Raw genomic sequence first — 20,393 nt, forward strand, 5'->3', positions numbered from 1 at the left:
CACAAAGTTGCCGTTTTTTCTACATTTGTTCGTTTCAAACTTAAATAGCTCTAATCCAAGAAGGCTATAGCTTGCCAGTTTCCGTACTAAGTATTTTTGAACTGTACATATATTGTCTATTCTTTTTTTGGAAAATGTGGAATTTTCAAATGCAGGTACTTAACCTGTGTAGCTTTCTGAATTGTGCCTCGTTAAAATTAACAGTCGCAGTAGTTTAGCAACAGAGGTTTATTCCAACATTTGCCACTGTTTACGGAAAAATAGCATGAGCAGCGGTTCACACTTTGTGTTCAATACAACTGTAAACAGCATGTCCGAAATTCCGAAATATATCCGAAATATAATTTTCCAAAAGTCAAAATGGTCAGGTCAATACTCGAAAAGATTTGTCTTTTTTAGGTTTTACAATCATTCATTGACAACGTTTCTTTACATGCCAACACATGCCAACGTTTCTTTAGTTGTTTTAAGTAGGTACTAAGTACTAAGTAAGTAAGTATGAAAAAAGATCCTAAACGACAAACTCCTTGTTTTGACCACCATTTTTATACCTTTTTTAAAAACAATTTTTGGTATTCCTCAGGAAAACTGTCTTCCTCAACAATAATGGAGAAACAAATAATGTTATCTGACAACTAATTAGTAACTAGAAAAGGAAAAAGTGCCGAATTCATAACTCTGAACAGCTCTCATCTACCCCAATTTTACTGATATGCGAAAGAAGGGAGAAGAAGTGCGAAAGAAAGCAGAAGAAGAGCGAGAAATAGGTGAAAACAGCGCTTGGCGGCACAATTCACTGATGTGCGAAAGAAAGGTGAAGAAGTGCGAAAGATAGGAGAACCAAATTGCAGAGTCACATCTTAATTGGTTATTTTTAAAATGATCTAATTATCGTTACTGTTTTTCGAATAAAGTTTTGCAAATATAGTATTCAGCAAGTAGTACCTTACTAATATAATTATGAAAGTTTTATTATAAAAACTCATGCAGATATTGCGGTCAAAAAAGTTACTGCTTACCTTCTGAACTAGAACTGTACAACACAGTATTCGGCTAATAGTATTTTGGTTTCGGAAAATAATATTCTTTGGAAATTTGTTTGATGAATATGAACCCTATTCTGTTTAATCTGAGTTGACTTAGAAGACAATTCAAAGTTTTAAAACGGATTGTACTTTCGATTTCTTTTCAGAAAATTACTTAGTGGCCACAGTAGAAATTTTTCCAACACGTCTAATCCTTTCTACGTAATTATGTTTTTACAATTTCCTATGTGATTTGTGCCGGACAGATTAGCTTTTGTATTCAGTAACGTGAGACAAAAACAGGAACAAGTACAAAATTCGATAGACACCATCTCGATATGGAGAATGTATTTGTGCTACAGTACCAATTGCCAAATTCAGATAGCGCCACCCACATTTCTGAATATCGTATCGTGATTCTGAATCATTGAATATTTTTGAAGACAAAAACACATATGAGTAATTTTGATGAGAACAGAATATATTTGATTGAGTAAGAGAGAACAATAAATACAAAAAATCGAAAAATTGTATTGTGTTTTGATGGGGAAATGATTTATAAAAGAAGCTCATGTCATTGAATTTTTATTTAGTTCTGTTTAGCTTTTCTCACTTAGAGTTGAGCTGATAGTTTATTGCAGTGTGGAGCTTTAGTTCACAAACCGCATGGAAACGTTGAGCAATTTTCTGACAATCTACCATAGCCGAAAAATTTTCAGAACTATGTCATCATACAAATTTTCAGTCAGTGCATTTTCAATATTTTGGCAAACCGTAGGTTTGCTTAAAAACTTTTTTTGCAGACTTTTGATAATTTTTTTTTGATCTTTTTTTTTTAATGAATAAACATTTGAAATTGTTTTGATCGGCACGGATGAAACAATTTTAAGTTTTTTTCACAAAACAAAATGCAACGGCTGGAAACAATTTTTTTTTTGAATTACCGTGAAACAAAGAGATTTGGTAACAAATTTTGATACATAATTAAACCGTATAATCAAAATTTGACGGTGATTTCAAAAACAAAATTGTTTCTAGCAGCTGCGACATTGACAAATCGGTCAAATTTCAAATTTTAACTAATATTATGTCATTTGTTTAGCCATCACAACTTTATTCTGAGAAGTTTTCAAGAAGTTTCATTATGAAATTCTGTGTTTTCAGACAATTTTGAGTCTAATAAAGCAATTAAAAAATTGGACTATACCACCATTAATATGATTTCAAGTATTCGTATAATGAATTATACTAGAAAAACTCAAACTGTAAATTTTCTATTTTGAATACTTAACAACTGGGTTTTACTCTAACAATCAGAGAATAATGTATTGTATTTTGTGTTGCTAGAAGCAACTGGTTGTAGTATCTGATGTTAATTTCTGATCAGCAGATTATGAGTAATCTTTTTTCTAAAAATTTTAATCTCGCTTCTATAAAATCCCCCAGAACGTGAGGCTCGATAGTTATTTTTCAATTGAAAGCATTTTTCGAATATTCACTTCTCTTTCCCATTTCGAATCTTGTAAATTATTCCAGAATGCTTGGCAAAGAATGGAGTGCTCTGTTGAAACTGATTCAGGATGTTTCAGCGGTTTTCTCTATTGTGATCAACACTTTCCTGATCGCCTTAATTCTGACAAAATCCCCAAAACAGTTGGGCGCGTATAAATGGCTAATGATCTACATTTCGGTTTTTGAGATTTTTTACTCAATTCTGGATGTGGTGCTAGTTCCGGTACGTTCAACTTTTGATTGGGAACAATCAAAATTCTGGGAGAGTAGGATAATAAATGAGCGACTAGTTTTTTATTCGATTTATCTAGTCTAGACGAGCACGTGATGACAGGCTGTCCCATTACGGTTTGATCTACAAAAAATGCGGGACTTTTTTTTACCAGAAACATGTGACGTCATGAGCTTTAGCAGTGAGCCATCGGCGGCCGCAATTAGTGTCGGCTGCTCACTTAAATTGTACTCACTAAAACATTGTTCAGTGTATGCTAGTGTAAATAACTGTATGGTTTTCTAACAGCTGAGCAAAGTCGGATATTTACTATTAGAGGTGCTTTGTAAGGCTATGAGTTTTAAAATTTTCAGCAACACTATTCCCACGGTCCCACATTTCTGGTCATCGTTGGTCTTAAGGACAAACTGTTCGGCCCCGCAGGCCTCCTTATTCTGAATTCCTGCTACTGGGGATGCTTCGGTGCATCGATGGCAGTTTTCGCTGTTCATTTTGTCTACCGATGGCTTGTTGTTACTGAGTGAGTATTAAAATTGAAACTCATCTGATAACCTTTTATATTTGCTCAGGCACCCATTGCTCGAGACATTTAACGGATGGAAAATCTGGATTTGGTTCTCGGTTCCTATGTGGTACGGGTTGACTTGGATATGCACCGGATATATTCTCTCGGCACCAAATGAGCACACCTCGAGATTTATAAAGTAATTGTTTAATTTCAGTATTTTCTCATTGTCTAAATTTGAAATTCAGGGACAATGTAAAAGAGATATTCGACTTGGAATTTGATGAATATGTCTACTTGGGGCCATTTCTCTACGAGAAAACTGATAATGGAACTATTGATGTGCACATTGTGCCATTTATTGGGTTGGGCATAATTTCTGGAACTATTGTGAGTTGCAGTATAGGCAAGTTCGCATTATTCTCGTAATAAATTCCAGGTATCATCCATCATAATCGTCCTAGTCTTCGGTATTCTTTGCTACCAAAAAATCAATAAACTAGTTGCCACTACTGCAGCTTCTGCCAAACTCATCAAGCTTCAGCGTCAACTGTTCTATGCCCTTGTTATCCAAACCCTAGTCCCTTTCATCTTAATGCATATCCCAGCAGCAATAATGTTTGCGTTCGTTTTCCTGGACATTGATCTAGGCGTCTACAGTGCTGTTGTATCAATGACCATTGCAATTTATCCGGCAGTTGATCCTATTCCGACGTTGGTTATTGTTGAGAATTACAGAAAAACCATTATCAGTGAGAACTGAACTATTTTAAACAAAATCAGACAATTTCAAATTTCAGGGTACTTGAAACTAGATTGTGTCAAAAGATCTTCAGTAGCTGTAGCAACTTCCACGACAGAAGCAAGATCTGCAAAAGCTTCAGATCCCGTTCCATCTTAAATGTTTAGAAATAAAATTTGAAGGATAAAATTACGCATCGTCACTTTTTGAATAAGGTTTTAGGAACACTCTGGCAACATAGAGCAGAGTGGATGGGTATATTTGAAATCAACTCGTTATTTGCCCGTTTTATTTTATTCGAGAGACTCGAGCCAAGAAAATGGTCTTCAAAAATTATGATTTTTATCAAGTGTAAAATTAAAATCATTACTTATATATAAAAAATACATGAGGGATGTTACAATTGTAGTTTGTAGTCTGTGACGTCACACTTGCAAGGTGTTTCCGGCTGTTGGAGGGATTGTGGGTTGGGGTTAGTGGTGGGATATGGTCGGGGTACTGTAGTAGTGCTGTAGTAGTACTGTAGGAGTACTGTAGGATTACTATATTTTTTGAAAAATTGGCTTTTCGTCTTTTGAAGTGATATTGCTTTGGGGTTAGTGTCGGGATATAGTTGGGGTACTGTAGTTGTACTGTAGAGGTACTGTAGGAGTACTGTAGGATTACTGTATTTTTGAAAAAAATTGGCTTTTCGTCTTTTGAAGTGATATTGCTTTGGGGTTAGTGTCGGGATATGGTTGGGGTACTGTAGTTGTACTGTAGAGGTACTGTAGGAATACTGTAGGATTACTGTAGTTTGGGAAAAATTGACTTTTCGTCTATTGAACGGATATTGGAAACTTTGAGAAAATTCCGGAATGCTCCAGAACCTTCTGGAAAATTCGAGAAAATTCTGGAATGTTCCAGAACCTTCTGGAAAATCCGAGAAAATTCTGGAATGTTCCAGAACCTTCTGGAAAATCCGAGAAAATTCCGGAATGCTCCAGAACCTTCTGGAAAATTCGAGAAAATTCTGGAATGTTCCAGAACCTTCTGGAAAATTTGAGAAAATTCTGGAATGTTCCAGAACCTTCTGGAAAATTTGAGAAAATGCTGGAATGTTCCAGAACCTTCTGGAAAATTCGAGAAAATTCGTGGTGAGACCCTTCGTGGTGAGACCCTTCGTGGTGAGACCCATCTTGGCGAGACCCATAATTTTCTGATAAAAAATTTTGGCGGGAAATTCAAATTTTCAGATAAAAAATTTTGGCGGGAAATTCAAATTTTCTGTGAAAATTTTTGGCGGGAATTCAAATTTTCTGTGAAAAATTTTGGCGGGAATTCAACATTTCTGTGAAAAATTTTGGCGGGAATTCAAAATTTCTGTGAAAATTTTTAGCGGGAATTCAAATTTTCAGATAAAAAATTTTGGCGGGAAATTCAAATTTTCTGTGAAAAATTTTGGCGGGAATTCAAATTTTCTGTGAAAAATTTTGGCGGGAATTCAACATTTCTGTGAAAAATTTTGGCGGGAATTCAAAATTTCTGTGAAAATTTTTAGCGGGAATTCAAATTTTCTGTGAAAAATTTTGGCGGGAATTCAAAATTTCTGTGAAAAATTTTGGCGGGAATTCAAAATTTCTGTGAAAAATTTTGGCGGGAATTCAAATTTTCTGTGAAAAATTGTGGCGGGAATTCAAAATTTCTGTGAAAATTTTTAGCGGGAATTCAAATTTTCTGTGAAAAATTTTGGCGGGAATTCAAAATTTCTGTGAAAAATTTTGGCGGGAATTCAGAATTTCTGTGAAAAATTTTGGCGGGAATTCAAATTTTCTGTGAAAAATTTTGGCGGGAATTCAAATTTTCTGTGAAAAATTTTGGCGGGAATTCAAAATTTCTTTGAAAAATTTTGGCGGGAATTCAAAATTTCTGTGAAAAATTTTGGCGGGAATTCAAACTTTCTGTGAAAAGTTTTGGCGGGAATTCAAAATTTCTATGAAAAATTTTGGCGGGAATTCAAATTTTCTGTGAAAAATTTTAACGGGAATTCAAGTTTTCTGTGAAAAATTTTGGCGGGAATTCAAATTTTCTGTGAAAAATTGTGGCGGGAATTCAAAATTTCTGTGAAAAATTTTGGCGGGAATTCAAAATTTCTGTGAAAAAATTTGGCGGGAATTCAAAATTTCTATGAAAAATTTTGGCGGGAATTCAAGTTTTCTATGAAAAATTTTGGCGGGAATTCAAATTTTCTGTGAAAAATTTTGGCGGGAATTCAAATTTTCTGTGAAAAATTTTGGCGGGAATTCAAAATTTCTGAAAAAAAAACTGGAATGTTCCAGAAGTTTCTAGAAAATTCGAGAAAAGTCTGTAATGTTCCAGAACTTTCTAGAAAAATCGGGAAAATTCTCGAATGTTCCAGAATTTTCTAGAAAATTCGAGAAAAGTCTGGAATGTTCAATTCCCTGAAAAAATTCAAGAAACTTCTGCGAAGTTCTAGAACCTTTCAAGTTTTGATACTCCTAGAATATTCTGAAGTTTTAAGAATTAAAAAAAAACCAGAAATTGTTATAGATAATTTCCAAAAACGCTCGCCAAAAACTTTCGGAAAGGACCGGAAAAAGTCTCATAAAAGTTCCAGGAAACTTGAGGTTTTAAAATTGTAATTGCTTAAAATTAAGTATATAATATTTATGTTGCTCGAAAACTTCCGGAAAACAAGGAAAAAAACGTTCCATCTGCAGTGAAATGCTTAGAAATTTCAGAATTTGATTTTAATTTTGAGTACGCCAGTCGGAGCACGCGCTTCAGCGCGTGCGAACGGCTGGTGTGAAAATATTTCAAATTATTTGCTCTCGTTGAAAATCGACAATTCAATCAGCATTGTATCACTCCAATAGAATTTCTTTGCAAATGCAAACGAGTAGAATGATAATGCGATGTTGATATTTTTGAAGGTTCATAGAAAATCTTTCTGACAGCATTCCGATAAAGGGCATGAAGCAGAAGCAGTGCATTTGTTGATACAAATCCATGAAATGAAGCAATAGTCAGCATAATGTTCATTGCTGCCTGATTGTGATATTTAATCAATGTTGACGCCGCTGTATAAATCAACGGGCATACGAAGCAAGTCAATGGGATTTCCATCTGCATCACCAGAGAAATGCAGAATCGCTTTTGAAGTTGAAAAGTTGCCTATGATATTTTCTGGTGTCGAAATTGTTGGAGTATGTTCCAAATTAGAAGAACACCGAAGCCAATCATTTCCCAACAAATAACTGACATCGCAGAGAATGCTCCGATAAAAGTATAAGTTATGTTCTGACATAACACAAATACCGGAGCATGGTAGATGTAGTCAGGTAGGCAGGGAAGTTTCTAGAAAACAAAATTTTCAGTGCAATTTTCGCTTTTTTTTTAAATTAAACAAAAGTTTTATAAAAGTTTTACTATGATAACTGATCATTTTTGCGCTATAAGAATAGTTTTCAACCTCCATAACGTCGATTTGGTAAAACAAATTCTGAAACTCTTAGAGAACAACTAAAAATAGTTATTCTAACCTCAAACAAATGCTGAAGAGCGATTTCCTGATCTGGAACAAAAAGATCCACTGGGACCAATAGAATAATTACAACGATATAGTGTGCCGCGAGGCATAATTTCCTCCAGAATGTCCATCGTGTGTTATAGGAAGTTGTGCAAATAATGTAGAATCGATTCTCAAATATGGATACTATACTATGATAAGCTTGCACCTGCATTCTTTTGTTTGCTATCATTTTTTCATGACGCGACGCGAGGACAATAATCAAAGTAAATACACAAACACTCATGTGTTTCCTTACTCAATTCAACATAAATGTTTCGCAATTTTTCAAAATATTACTGGCGCTTATAAATACGAGTAATGATGTCTTCGCAAAATATTCAACGTTAATTTTTTACTAACAACAGTTTTTCAGAATAAAAATGCATACAAAGGTGTACGTTTCCGAAGACCGCACAAAAGTATTCGTGCTTTTCTATGAAGCAGCATGCGTATTTTCAAATTTCTATCCCTCCGGCTTTGAGGCTAAACCTGTTGAGAATTTTTTGAAAGATACGGAGAAAAAGGAGAAGCTGCTGAAATTCACTTGTAGTGAGCAATATTTCATGTAATCTTGACATCATTTTTTGTTAAAATAAAACTAGAAATTTTCAGGTACAATAAGGCGTTGCTAGTTGGGGACATGGACATCGCAGAGCAGATTTTGAAGGAAACTAATCCAATGAAGATGAAGCTGCTGGGAAGAAAGCTGAGCATGACAAAGGAGCAATTGAAATTGTGAGTTAAACAGGCGGTCTTATGTCTGGACTGTGCTTGGTGAATTTTTTCAAATAAGTATACCTCCGGAACTAGAAATGCTAATTTAAAAAATTTAACTAACAAACTATGAAAAGGTCTATGTGTTTTTACATGTTTGAATTATTTCATAAGCCAAAGCTTAATCCTGGTAAGAAATAAAGCATCCGACATCTTGTGAGTTCATTTCTGACTAACGGACAGGCAAAAAAAAGCACAACTACTTTCAGATGGTCTCAAAAATCAAAGGATGTAATGTACCGCGCATGTTTGGAGAAGTTTTCTCAAAACGAAGATTGTCGGATGATCTTGTTCCGTACCCATGGAATGAAACTTGTGGAGGCCTCACCAACCGATAAAATTTGGGGAATTGGTAAATGAATCTTAAATTTGTAATACAAAATATATGAAGTAATTTCAGGTCTTGACAAAGCAGACCAGCGGTGTGAAGATGAACGAAACTGGAGAGGATCGAACTGGCTTGGAGAAGTTTTGGATCAAGTCCGAGAAGAACTGTGGACGAGGCAGGAGTTCAAGTCTAACAGAGAGCAGATTCTAAAGGAGAGCCTGGAAACTAGATGCCAAATTTTGGAGCATTTCTCACATTAACTTATCAATTTTTATGGAGAGACAAAAAGTTTTGAGTTTTGGCCAAATTAAAATTTAAATGTCCACGATTTTGTGAAGGTTTTGCACGATGGAATAAAGAGTTTTCCACATTTCAATATTTTTCTGTTTAACTTAAAGTTTACCTCTGACAGAATATACCCGTTAAAAAATTCCTAAACTTTATAATAATATGTTTTCAATTTTGCAAAAACAAAATTAGGGGCAAATTATTTTTTGAATCCCGCTCAAATTAATGACATAGAGTTGACATTTTTGTGGTTTTTGGCTGAACTTCTTTGCGTTTTGGTAATTTTTTGTTTTATCTAAAAAAAAATCAACAAAACAATTAAAAATTGTTCTGCGGAAAAATGTTTGAAATGTTCAAAAATAATTTTTATAAAAATTAAAATTAAATTTAAAAAAAATAGAAGAGCCAATATCTATAATAATCCATAATACTACAGCCTTTTAATTTTTGCAAAATTGAGAAACATTTCAAAAATTTAGATATTTCAGGTTTTGTTCTCAGAAATTACACCTTGGAGTCCGTTTCCCCTTTTAAAAATTCTGCAACCATGCCAAACACCATAGTAACAAAGTTGGATGGATTAGAGAAAAATAGCATTTTAAAATGTTGTTTCGCAATCTTTCGAAACGTTACGACTTCTGTTTTTGTGAAGACACATTTTCATTTTTTCCATATTTATATTAGAGCAAAATGCCTGTCAAAACTTACATTTCTCCGGACCAAACCAAACAATTTGTATTTTTTTACAAATTTGACTGTGTATTTTCCAACTTTTATCCATGCGAATTTTCTGCTCAAGAATTCGAGAACGATGTAGAAAAAAATGTCAATTTCAATTGCAGTGAGCAGTATTTTATGTAAGTTTTGTCATTTTTAGCATTTGTTTTTCTAGAACATTATATTTAGGTACCATAAAGCTTTGTTGGTTGGGGACTCTGAAATCGCTGGGAAAATTCTGAAGGAGACTGATCCTAGAAAAATGAAAAGGCTAGGAAGGCAATTGAGTATGAGCAAGAAGCAATTGGAAGAGTAAGTCGAGAGAATTTGAGTTTTTTTCAAGGAGTTTATATTTTTGCAGATGGTCTCAAAATTCTAAAGAAGTTATGTATAACGGGTGTCTTGAAAAGTTTTCCCAAAATAATGTTTGCCGTGAAAATCTGTTCAGAACTCATGGTATGAGACTTGTAGAAGCATCGCCAATGGATAGAATATGGGGAATTGGTAGGTTTTCTTTTGTGCATTTTTCCAGTAGAACCTAGGATATTTAATCTCAAATTTTTGTATTTTGGCTAACTTTTTTAAACGTTTTTAAGCTTCCCAAAGGTACTGTAACTTTTTTTTAAATTATGAAACATTCTACAATGACGTCTTCACCTTTCAATTACAGGACTGAGCCACCACGACAAACGATGTGAAAATGAGCAAACTTGGAGAGGAACTAATTGGATGGGTTCCGTTTTGGATAAAGTTCGAGAGGAATTATGGACAAAGTCAGAGTACCAGCAGTTGAGATTGGAAATTGAAAAGGAGATTGTTGAGACGAGATGTAAGCAGCTGGAATCATTTTCTCATTGATTAATTTTTAAACCCTATTTTTAATTTTATTTCTGTTGTATTTTTCTAAAACAGTACATCGCTCAAATTGTCTTATGGTGTCTAAAGCATAGGCCTTCGACCATCACACACAATCATCTGCTGACGTTCTTTATTGAAAAAACTTATTATCTATTTCCCAATATTCAACTTTACGATAACATCCGGTCTCCCACGTATTATTACAATCAATTGTTTTCTCACCAACTTTTCTACATTTTTTTCAATCACTACTTTCTAAAGTCGTATTAAATTATTATCATGGCGTTTTATGAATATTCAAGCCCATTTGCTAAGATATGCTTTTCTGTGGGACTCCTCACAAACGTATTCCTACTGTACATGACATTGTTTCACATCAAAAAAATAAAAGGCACCTATAAAATTATGGTGGTCTTGTTTTCGATGCTAGGTATATTTTTCGCTAGCACCGAAGTTTATTGTATTATAAAAAATATCTCTCAACATTTCCGGCAAATCTGATATCCGGCAAACGGCAAATCGGCAATTTGCCGAAAATGAAAATTTCCAGCAAATCGGCAAACCGGCACATTGCCGGAATTACAAATTTCCGGCAAATTGGCAAATCGGCAAACTGCCGATTTACAGAATTTGTCGACAAAAAATTTCGGAACGGTAATTGCCGCCCACCCCTTGTTCGGCTAATATTCCAAAAAATTCAAAAAAAAATCGAACTTGATGTTAAACTTATGTTTGCATGGGAACGTAAGTTTTGAAGGAAACAAAAAGTTTAAAAAAAAAACTTTTCGGCAAATTTTTACATCAGCTCATTGAAGTATAGCTTTTACTAAACCTCACCAAAAATTCTGTTTAGTCACCTTTATTTTTCTTAGCTAGTGACGTTTCTACTCAAATCCTCGTACAATTTTAACTCGATAACAACTACATTTTTGCCGGAATTCAGTCCGAACAAGAATTGTTTATAAAATCGGTCAGCTCAAACAAAATGAATCATTGATAAACGATGGAGATCAACGAGAACGTGTTTCGTGTTTTATCAGCTTGCGCGATTTCCATCAACTTTTTGCTGATAATTTTGATACTCAGAAAGTCTCCGAAATCATTGGGTTCTTATAAATATTTGATGCTTTATATTAACTTATTCGAGTTTACATATGCAATTTTGTATTGTATAGAAAAACCGGTCAGTCTATAATCTACGAATCGTTTAACTTCTTTTCAAGGCATTGTTTAGTACTGAACACAGATTGTTCTTTTTTCAATATTTTTTGCACTTAATGTGGGAATTGGTCATTTTTGGTAGCTTGTGATGAACTTTTTATATTAAAACCCCAAAGTTTCATTTTTCCGTCTAAACTATAAGACAATTGAAAAAATGCGCTGGGTTCAGCCTAATTTAGAGTACTGTATCATTTTTTAAAAGCCATATATTTTCAGGACTTATTCACTAAAGGATCTGCATTTTTTCTCATTGCAAACTTCAAGCAATCTATATTCCCAAAATTAATGGCGTGCTGCTCCGTTTGTAAGTTACTTTTCACTTTTTGAGTTTTTTTTATTCATATCGGTTTTAGTGTTTTACGGCGGCTTCTACGGAATAACACTGGCGATTCTAGCCCTACACTTTATCTATCGCTTTCTCAGTATTACCAAGTGAGTACGTTATATTGGTGTATACAAAATTGAATATCTATATTTTATAGCAATCGTCATTTGAATTCATTCAATTCCTGGAAAATAATATTGTGGTTCATGGGACCCCCGATTAGTGGAATCATTTTCATGCTCACCGGAGCGTTTATCATGAGCTCCAATGGAGATAGCGATAGGTTTCTGAGGTATGAATAATAGCTACGAATGCATGCTGGAATTACCAAGCGGCCCACCCGCACGGCGAAAAAATTAGCAGCCAACACCGCACGAGTTCCTCCACACTCATAACTACTAGAAATCACGAGATTGTGAGACGTCGGCCGCGTAATTTAGCAGCCACCACCAAGCGAATCTTTCCACCCACAACTATCAGGAAGCACACACCCGTGAGACGTCGGTCGCGGTGTTTAGAAGCCGACACCGCACGAGTTTCTCCACACTCATAACTACTAGAAGTCACTAGAATGTGAAACGTCGGCCGCGTTATTTAGTGGCCGACACAGTGCGAGTCTCTCCACCCGTACACGGTGTGGAATTTTTAACAAAAATTCAAAAAAAAAAGATGTTCCAAAATTTAATTTATTCTCACGCGAGAGGCTTGAATTTTGAAACTTCTTCTGTGTGCCTATGATTTGTTTCAGCTCTTTTTCAGCTTTGATTCAGTTTTTAAGAATACTTTTTTTGGAAGTAAGCAAATTGAGTGTCATTCCTGCGAATTTGTTAAAATAGAATCTAAAATATCTTTGCTCTATTTTAGAAAAACAACGATGAAATATTGATCGTACAAATATAATTTTATTTCATAAACAGTCACGAAGGCGAGCAACGGCAAAGTTAACAAGAACAAAAACAAACTGAAAGTTATTCAGATGGTCGAAATCAAGTCCGAATGATACATATTTGTACAGGAATTGTAGATAATTGCCTATTTAGTGTTAATAGTTTTAGTCTTCTTCTCCACTTTGTCGACGCACTGCTCCGAAAGTATAGGTGCCACGTTTTTCTAAATATACTAGATTTGTAGACAATTGCCGGTTTAGTGTACTGACGAAATTTAAGAAAAAAAGTTTAGAGGAATTTTCAGCTAGGTCACTTTATCTGGATCAAATCTCTTTTTTTTGGCATTTTCTCAACTTTGTCGGAGCACTGCTCCGGGAGTATGCATGACACGTATTTTTAAACATGCTAGAATTGTAGGCAATTGTCGATTTCATATTCTGATAAAGTTTAAAAAATTTAAAGGAATTTCTAGCTAGGTCGCTTTAACTGGAACAAATCTCCTATTTTTAGGCCTAAACTCAACTTTGTCGACGCACAACACCGCAAATATGAATACCTTGTGTTTTTGAACATACTAGAATTGTAGCCAATTGTCGATTTAGTATACTGAAAAAGTTTAAAAGAATTTCCAGCCAGCTCAGTTTTGCCGAAATTGGAACCATATTTTTAGGTGCTTTTTTGAGAAAATTATGGTTTTTCTCGAAAACGAAGTCGGCAAGAGGGTATAAAAGTATATTAGAATTGTAGATCTCAATTTGATTAGTGTATTCGTGAAGTTTAAGGAAAAAATTTAAGGAAATTTCGAGATATTCAGGTCGAAAGATTGTCATTTTATCAATATTTCATCGTTGTTTTTCTAAAATAGAGCAAAGATATTTTAGATTCTATTTTTAAAAATTCGCTGGAATGACACTCAATTTGCTTACTTTCAAAAAAATGTTCTTAAAAACTGAATCAAAGCTGAAAAAGAGCTGAAACAAATCATAGGCACACAGAAGAAGTTTCAAAATTCAAGCCTCTCGCGTGAGAATAAATTAAATTTTGGAACATCTTTTTTTTTTGAATTTTTGTTAAAAATTCCACACCGTGCCGTAACTGCCACAAAGCACACACCCTCGAGACGTCTGCTGCATTCATCTAATTTTTCCAGTGAAAATTACCCAACCCTGCTTGGAAATGAAACAAAAATTGAAGATTTATATTATGTTGGCCCATTCTTCTGGCCGAAATATAACAACTTTACTACGGATCAATATTTTAATTGGAGAACAGCCGGGGGTGCGATGATTGTTATGGGATTGATTGTTAGTTTGAAAACAGAGAATCAGCATCAACTAGTATAATTTTCAGAGCCTATCCATTGCTATAATGGTGTATTTTGGAGTAAAAGGGTACCGAAGCATGAATAAACTTATAGCACAGTCGAATTCGTCACAAAAATTTCGAAGTGTCCAAAAGCAACTATTCAACGCTCTGGTACTTCAGACTTTCATTCCTGTACTTTTAATGCACATTCCTGCCTCCGCAATCTATTTTACGATATTTTTTGACAAGTGCACAGAATATCTGGGCAAGATTTTTACGTTGACTGTCGCCATGTATCCCACCTTCAATCCACTGCCCACTATTTTTATTGTTAAAAATTATCGGAATGCGTTGAAAGGTTTAAAAGTTGAACGAATTTTTGGGAGAATATTTTGATTACAGATTCGTTGATATGTGTGGAAGATGCAGTTTTGCGGCGATCAAGAACGGTGCATCCGTCTTCAACGGCGTATTCTGTTAATACACAAGTTTCGTAATTTTTTTCGATTTAAATAAAGCTCACGTCAAATTTTATTAAATTAAAAGTTTTGAACTTTAATGTTGAATGTGGTTTTGTGACACCTCGCTCAAAAAGCATGCTAATTTCGTACACATTTTTCGAAATCATACACCTCACTAAGAAGAATTTGAACCTATCGTTCCCACCTGACTTGTTAGTCAACTTCGAGTTGCTCTTTCTGTTCACCTAACTGGAAATGCCGCTTTTCTGTCTACCAAATCAGACAACCCCATCAGCTAATACGACAGAAAGTCAGGTGTCTCAGAATGTCAGCCATTACTATAACTTGTAATTCTTTATCAATTTTATTTCCCATAATAACGTGCTCGATAAACTGTTATTTAATTTATTCGATTTTTTATTCGAAGCGCATAACTTGGAAATCTGAATTTTCACTGATTTACACGAGATTTGCAATTGATATTGTCTATACTTTTTTTGGTGAGTTTGACTAAAGTTTCTTTCTGAAAGATATCATCAAAACTGTGTAGCAAAAACTTCAGGCCTTTGAAATTTTTGAAAATCTATAATTTGTTCGTTCTAAAATTTGAGGAGGCCAAACTGACCACTTCAAGGTTTTTTAGCTGAAAAAATATTTCTGAAATATTCCACCATTTCTCTTAAATTTTTAGTCCCCCATAACAAGATCTACTATGTCCTACGTCAAATATCCGACATATTCGTGATGAAAAATCTGACATTCTACTTGGTTTGGCCTACAATCCCCCTCGGCGCTATCCGAGCGACCCTGGTTCTCCTGATAACTCTCGATCGAGTTGTCGCCTCGTTTTTCCCAATCTTCTACCACAACCATCGACGCCGAATCCCGATTCTTGCGGTCATCTCTTGTGTTATTACATTTGGACTCTCCGACCATATTGTGCTCTTTGAGTACTGTAAGTACACGGTAGATGTCCCCTTGGCTTGTGATAACTTTAATTGTGTTATTAACCAGTGTTTTTTTAACTACTGGTCGTTACGAGACCAGGTTCAATATTTTATTATCGGAGTTTTGTCAGTGCTTCTTTGCTTTCGTCTTTTTATCTGGAATAACTATGTGGCGATTCATGCGAATCAGGTTTTGTCTAGAGTGAGTTTTTTTCTTTTTTTTTGTTGGAAAATATTTAGTTTGAACTTCCTTTTTCTGGTGTGATGTTTTTCTAAACAAAAGTGAGGGTGTAAATGAACTTAGAATAGTTCGAAATATTCAAATAAAAACACTCCAAAAATGTTCAGGGTTTTGAAAATGTTAAGTCAGCGTTTTGGTTTTTTTGGAGTGAAATTTGTTTGCACCACATAGTAAGATTGGTGCATGTTTCGCAGCACCCGACATTTTTTGGGTCTGCGCCGCACTATGCAGAGGCGCTGCTTGCGGCATGAGGCTGGCGGAGGTCGCCTAACGGCTGGCGAAGAAGGCTTTCGTACACATGCGTGTGAACGTTTTTTTTTTCAGTTTTTAGTGTGTTATCTAAGGATACATTTCAAAACTGAACTTCCATATTCAAAACTAAAAAAGTATTTAAAATTGCTCTCCTAACCTAACTTGACGTCATTATTAAACTGTGAGTAGTCAGATATACTATTTTTGTAATATCACTATTTAATATATGTGATAAAAAGGTACATATGCGCAGTCGGCTAGAAAATCAGCGTCACTCGCCATTTTTTTTTAAACAAAAACCAAAAACTAACAAAACTAATTCCAATATTTTTTAGGCCACTCGAATTGCACTTCTCGACTCGGTTATCATATTTTCCTTCAGCATCATCCCTTCATTTATATTTGAGCTTCTCCCTACACTAAGTTTTGCGTCCGTCGGCCCGTGGACTATAGTTTTTAAACACGCTGGATTTATGATCGAGTCTTTAATTGTGTGCAGACTATTGTTTAGTGAGAAAGTTGGCAGGTTGGTTAGACGTTCAACAGTTATTACTACATATTAACGTTTAATAAAGTATACATTGTTTGATTTTTAGACATTCTGAAGTGATTATTACTTATTGAAAATTTCAACAAAAAAAATTGCCGGTAGAAGACAGTGGACAATTTGAGTAATGAAGTTGAACTTATTATTATGTATAAAATTTATTTAAAACCTAATTAAAATAATTTTTCAAACTTATGAACATATTTTGTTTTGATATCCTGTACTGATGTTATATGTACTTTTGTTGATAAGCAAAAGGCTGCATTTTAAAATTTTCAGAGAACATGACTTTCTTTTTTACAGAAAAAAATACTTGCATGGGGCGGATTTCTCCAAACATAAAATCACAGGTCGTGTGAATTGCTACTGGAGCACAATAATGTATTGGCGTGACAAAAGTGAACTCTGAAAAAAAATCATATAGCTACTGCGATATGCCTCCTTTATTAAATTTTGTAAAGAAACGCAAAAACTTGACGTTGCCATTTTTACACAATAACCGATGCAAAATATGGTGCATCGGCCGGAAAATGTTTATAATAGTTTTTTTTTGTAATAACATTTATTTTTCGTTCTTTATTTGAGTTATCGTCCCCTCGTCTCGTTTTCAGTATGTAAAAGTTATTATGATTGTGTAATTTTGTGAAACAAATAACTTTAATTATGATAATGCGTATAATAAAACGATTTCCTCAATTAACGGTACACTGAATTCCTTTGGAAGTTTTAATAAAAGTGGAGACAAAACATAAATATAGAGATCATTCATAAGCTTTTGTTGTCTGTGAAGTACTCCAAAAATCTCGATCAACTCCACAAATCTTGTTGGGCCATAGCTGTAGTTTTGTAGGCAGTATTTCAGTAGAATATTTGAATAATGGTGGCGTTCTTTCTCAATGACGAATTGTGCATGTTTTGAAAGATTTGGAACCGCTAAAAATCAAAGTTTAAAAAATAAATTGCTTATGTAAAAATATGATTACCTGGGTTACAAACAAACAGAATTTTCAACAGCAAAAACTCATTGAATTGAATTTTGATCCGCTTCATAGGTCCAAACGGCACAGTATGGGCGCAATAATGGGGTTCACTGAAATTTTTCGATAATTTTTTAATTTTAGTTTTTGAAAAAACTTACTTCACACCAGGTCTCTGTGTCCCATCCGGCTGGCGCAAATCGTCAAATTTGTTTTTAAGCGTATAGTAAGTCGTATTGAAATTTGCCAATCCTATCACCACATGTTTTAATAAGTTAATCTGGTCTTGAAAGCTGAGATCATGGAAGAAGGAAAAAGTTTTGGTGTACTCTACAGCGGTCATTAGATTTGAAAATCGCCATTGTTTTCTAAAATAATTTTGTTTCGTTCAAATTCGCCGGTGGAGGGAATCGTAAGTGGTGCTAAAATGACCGAAAATCCTAGCAAAACTTTTTCAAACTTTTTGTAAAATTTTTATTGACAGTCAAAAAGTGACAATTACTTTTTGCCACTTTTTGAGAGAAAAATTATTTCACTGGTCGATTCCCTACAAGTAGACTATGGTTACGAAGTAATTTATTTTGATCGGCGACTTTCAAAAAAGTGGCAAAACTCAGTAATTGTCACTTTTTGACCCTCAAAAAACTATGCCTACCTGTGTGGTGAAAAACTCTGAATATCCCTATGCACAATCTGATCAGGAAATTCGTAATTTGGACATAATGGCCAATCTGGGAACGTCTGAAAATCACAAAATTCTAAATTAATTTAGTCTTTTCATTTCAAATGTATATATTCATACCCCAACTTTATCTGACATACTAAGCTTGCTAGGTGACAGTATCAAATCTTTCAATCTGATATTTGTCCAGTCCGGATTATAAGCACACTTGCTGAATTGTTCGGTTTTTGCTTCCAAGTGACTGAGCACGTCAATTGTTCCTTGAATTTGTTGTTCATTGAAATGTACTTGTTTCTCGCCGAGAATGTTCGATCCGTCAATTATCAAAGCTTTTGGATTCATTCCGACTAAAAGGCATCTTTTGAATCTACATGGGCGGCAGCGGAGCAAAGGAGAGTCTGGAGATGAGATTAGTGAAGCTTTTATCCAATTGGAGAAGCAATTTGTGATATTGGAGGCTAATTTGAAAAATGTTAATACATTTTCATGATTAAATGTAGATTTTTGTAAATAGATGTTTTTTTTTTTAATTAATCATATATTGCTAAAATGGTCAAATATGATAGGAAAGCTTTTGGAAACAATTTTGGTGAAAACTCAGTTTCTAACTGCTTGGAAGTCGCCCGAAAAATGGCTTTTTTCCACGATTTTCTATTTTGTCTACTTGTTCTAATTATGAATTTAAAAAATATCATCATCTTCAAGATGCCTTTTCAAAATTAAAATTGGTTAAAACTGTGTAATCGCTACTTGTCATCAGAACGATTTTAAAATAAAAAAAAAACTAGTCTGTTTGACCACTTTTAGAATTTTAAACATAATTTCCACAATTAAATTCCTCGTTTCAAAAAACTCACTTCGCTTTTCCAAATCATAACAATCACCGCTCGTGCTGCATTTAATTTCACCCCTCAACAAGCACATTCGACGGAAAAATGTCTTACACCCCTTGCAAGTTGCCACGTCACAATGATAGCCATGTGCTGGACGAACACATACCATGCATTTTGAAGGCTTCAGAATTTTTGTCTGAAATAAAAATCTTTATTTGGAAAATTTTTTGTGTTTTTTAATTGGATTAAAAATTGTACAAGTGTGAAAATATCGACAAACTTTGTTCGAAAAATCAAATCTTACACTGATTAATTTAATTTCGACATTGTTCTCAGACATCCAAACGTTTGAAAAAGTGTTACAATAGACAACTTCCATATGACGAGTATTATCTTCCAATCTTTGTTGGTATACTCTCTATAACTGGTAGTAATGAAGGTCACGTTCATTAGTTTTAGTGAAAGGGGGCAGAGGGGAAGACCACCCCGTCGTCACATGTATATTGATTGTAGTATGAACATGTATGATTGATTTTTAATCGGTTAATAATATTAAGCGGTGTTGGGGAAACTTTTGAAGATTTTCCTATTTTTGCCAATTTTACAATGTTTGACTTTGATTTTTTTTATAATTCCAAATACCGTTTTTTTTACTTTGTTCCGAGACCAAGAGTGTCAGTTTTTGGTTTTTTTTTTGAAAATCAAAAGCGAATTTTACAAATAACCAAAAATTTTTGAAGCTCGTTTTCCGATTTTTCGATTTTTGAAAAACTGAAAAATTCAAAATTTTCAAATTTCAAAATTTTCAATAATTTCCAAAACTTTAATACAAGTCTTCAAAATTGTCTATAGAATTTTCGTCTTCTACAGTACACTTTGCTACATTTTTCTCGTTTTTTAGTTTTCAAATTTTCTCTGAACCACAATTGGGATATCGAAAATGCGACGCAAAAGAATTAGATATTGCAAAACTGCTGAAGCGTCCAATACCACGTGGTGTCAGGCTGTCTCATCACGGTTTGATCTACAAAAAATGCGGGAATTTTTTTGCCCGAAAAATGTGACGTCAGCATGTTCTTAACCATGCGAAATCCGTTGAGAACTCTACTTCTCAACTTCCGCATTTTTGTAGATCTACGTAGATCAAACCGAAATGGGACACT

General features: G+C 34.4%; 6 protein-coding genes, 1 non-coding gene and 1 pseudogene across 11 annotated transcripts; 5 read left to right on the forward strand and 3 right to left on the reverse strand.

The window, feature by feature from the left end:
- Window positions 1–2,562: 2,562 nt before the first annotated feature.
- Window positions 2,563–4,175, forward strand: str-227 (the record flags this gene model as incomplete). 2 transcript variants are annotated; one of them, NM_071581.1, is made up of 6 exons in its annotated part: window positions 2,563–2,760; window positions 3,123–3,289; window positions 3,339–3,473; window positions 3,523–3,664; window positions 3,714–4,026; window positions 4,075–4,175. In NM_071581.1, 6 exons carry the CDS (start codon window positions 2,563–2,565, stop codon window positions 4,173–4,175), a joined length of 1,056 nt encoding a protein of 351 aa, NP_503982.1. The 2 variants fall into 2 exon arrangements, with proteins under 2 accessions (NP_503982.1, NP_001309620.1); NM_001322527.1 differs by lacking the exon at window positions 2,563–2,760 and having other exon boundaries at window positions 3,240–3,289.
- C07G3.13 lies at window positions 3,201–3,271 on the reverse strand. Its single transcript, NR_068668.1, has one exon. It is a non-coding gene; the product is annotated as an Unclassified non-coding RNA C07G3.13 (non-coding RNA).
- Window positions 4,176–6,869: 2,694 nt separating the features above from the next.
- On the reverse strand, window positions 6,870–7,747 carry srh-191 (annotated as a pseudogene). The gene is made up of 2 exons: window positions 7,559–7,747; window positions 6,870–7,373 (listed from the first exon to the last, which is right to left on the reverse strand). Coding segments are annotated over exons 1-2 (693 nt in total).
- A 213-nt stretch (window positions 7,748–7,960) lies between these two features.
- On the forward strand, window positions 7,961–9,053 carry irg-1. The gene is made up of 4 exons (NM_071582.5): window positions 7,961–8,152; window positions 8,200–8,322; window positions 8,571–8,713; window positions 8,762–9,053. Exons 1-4 carry the CDS (start codon window positions 7,968–7,970, stop codon window positions 8,947–8,949), a joined length of 639 nt encoding a protein of 212 aa, NP_503983.1. The 5' UTR covers window positions 7,961–7,967; the 3' UTR covers window positions 8,950–9,053.
- A 590-nt stretch (window positions 9,054–9,643) lies between these two features.
- T24A6.7 (NADAR domain-containing protein) lies at window positions 9,644–10,954 on the forward strand. Its single transcript, NM_071583.2, has 4 exons — window positions 9,644–9,834; window positions 9,884–10,006; window positions 10,056–10,198; window positions 10,365–10,954. Exons 1-4 carry the CDS (start codon window positions 9,668–9,670, stop codon window positions 10,550–10,552), a joined length of 621 nt encoding a protein of 206 aa, NP_503984.1. The 5' UTR covers window positions 9,644–9,667; the 3' UTR covers window positions 10,553–10,954.
- A 601-nt stretch (window positions 10,955–11,555) lies between these two features.
- Window positions 11,556–14,787, forward strand: str-260 (the record flags this gene model as incomplete). 2 transcript variants are annotated; one of them, NM_071584.1, is made up of 7 exons in its annotated part: window positions 11,556–11,735; window positions 11,990–12,077; window positions 12,127–12,205; window positions 12,256–12,390; window positions 14,136–14,289; window positions 14,336–14,648; window positions 14,693–14,787. In NM_071584.1, the coding sequence occupies 7 exons, from the start codon at window positions 11,556–11,558 to the stop codon at window positions 14,785–14,787; spliced, it is 1,044 nt and encodes a 347-aa protein (NP_503985.1). The 2 variants fall into 2 exon arrangements, with proteins under 2 accessions (NP_503985.1, NP_001309663.1); NM_001322528.1 differs by lacking the exon at window positions 11,556–11,735 and having other exon boundaries at window positions 12,059–12,077.
- Window positions 14,788–15,076: 289 nt separating this feature from the next.
- srbc-66 (Serpentine Receptor, class BC (Class B-like)) lies at window positions 15,077–16,754 on the forward strand (the record flags this gene model as incomplete). The annotated part of the gene is made up of 3 exons (NM_071585.1): window positions 15,077–15,251; window positions 15,443–15,900; window positions 16,527–16,754. The coding sequence occupies 3 exons, from the start codon at window positions 15,077–15,079 to the stop codon at window positions 16,752–16,754; spliced, it is 861 nt and encodes a 286-aa protein (NP_503986.1).
- Window positions 16,755–17,287: 533 nt separating this feature from the next.
- On the reverse strand, window positions 17,288–19,734 carry nhr-221 (Nuclear Hormone Receptor family; the record flags this gene model as incomplete). Of its 2 annotated transcripts, NM_071586.5 has the most annotated exons (7): window positions 17,288–17,671; window positions 17,722–17,828; window positions 17,877–18,083; window positions 18,371–18,456; window positions 18,518–18,795; window positions 19,255–19,426; window positions 19,535–19,734. In NM_071586.5, 7 exons carry the CDS (start codon window positions 19,607–19,609, stop codon window positions 17,400–17,402), a joined length of 1,197 nt encoding a protein of 398 aa, NP_503987.1. The 2 variants fall into 2 exon arrangements, with proteins under 2 accessions (NP_503987.1, NP_001309664.1); NM_001322529.3 differs by lacking the exon at window positions 19,535–19,734 and having other exon boundaries at window positions 17,400–17,671; window positions 19,255–19,399.
- Between the last annotated feature and the right edge of the window lie 659 nt (window positions 19,735–20,393).

This window comes from Caenorhabditis elegans, chromosome V, assembly GCF_000002985.6.
Source record: "Caenorhabditis elegans chromosome V".
NCBI lineage: Eukaryota > Metazoa > Nematoda > Chromadorea > Rhabditida > Rhabditidae > Caenorhabditis > Caenorhabditis elegans.

What these genes read in the sequence shown, in the direction of transcription:
- irg-1 (NM_071582.5), top strand. Translation starts at nt 7,968, where the DNA reads ATGCATACAAAGGTGTACGTTTCCGAAGACCGCACAAAAGTATTCGTG. An exon ending in TGTAGTGAGCAATATTTCAT is followed by an intron (nt 8,153 to 8,199) that starts GTAATCTTGACA and finishes AGAAATTTTCAG; the next exon opens with GTACAATAAGGCGTTGCTAG. An exon ending in CGATAAAATTTGGGGAATTG is followed by an intron (nt 8,714 to 8,761) that starts GTAAATGAATCT and finishes AAGTAATTTCAG; the next exon opens with GTCTTGACAAAGCAGACCAG.
- T24A6.7 (NM_071583.2), top strand. Translation starts at nt 9,668, where the DNA reads ATGCCTGTCAAAACTTACATTTCTCCGGACCAAACCAAACAATTTGTA. An exon ending in AGCAAGAAGCAATTGGAAGA is followed by an intron (nt 10,007 to 10,055) that starts GTAAGTCGAGAG and finishes ATATTTTTGCAG; the next exon opens with ATGGTCTCAAAATTCTAAAG. An exon ending in GGATAGAATATGGGGAATTG is followed by an intron (nt 10,199 to 10,364) that starts GTAGGTTTTCTT and finishes TTTCAATTACAG; the next exon opens with GACTGAGCCACCACGACAAA.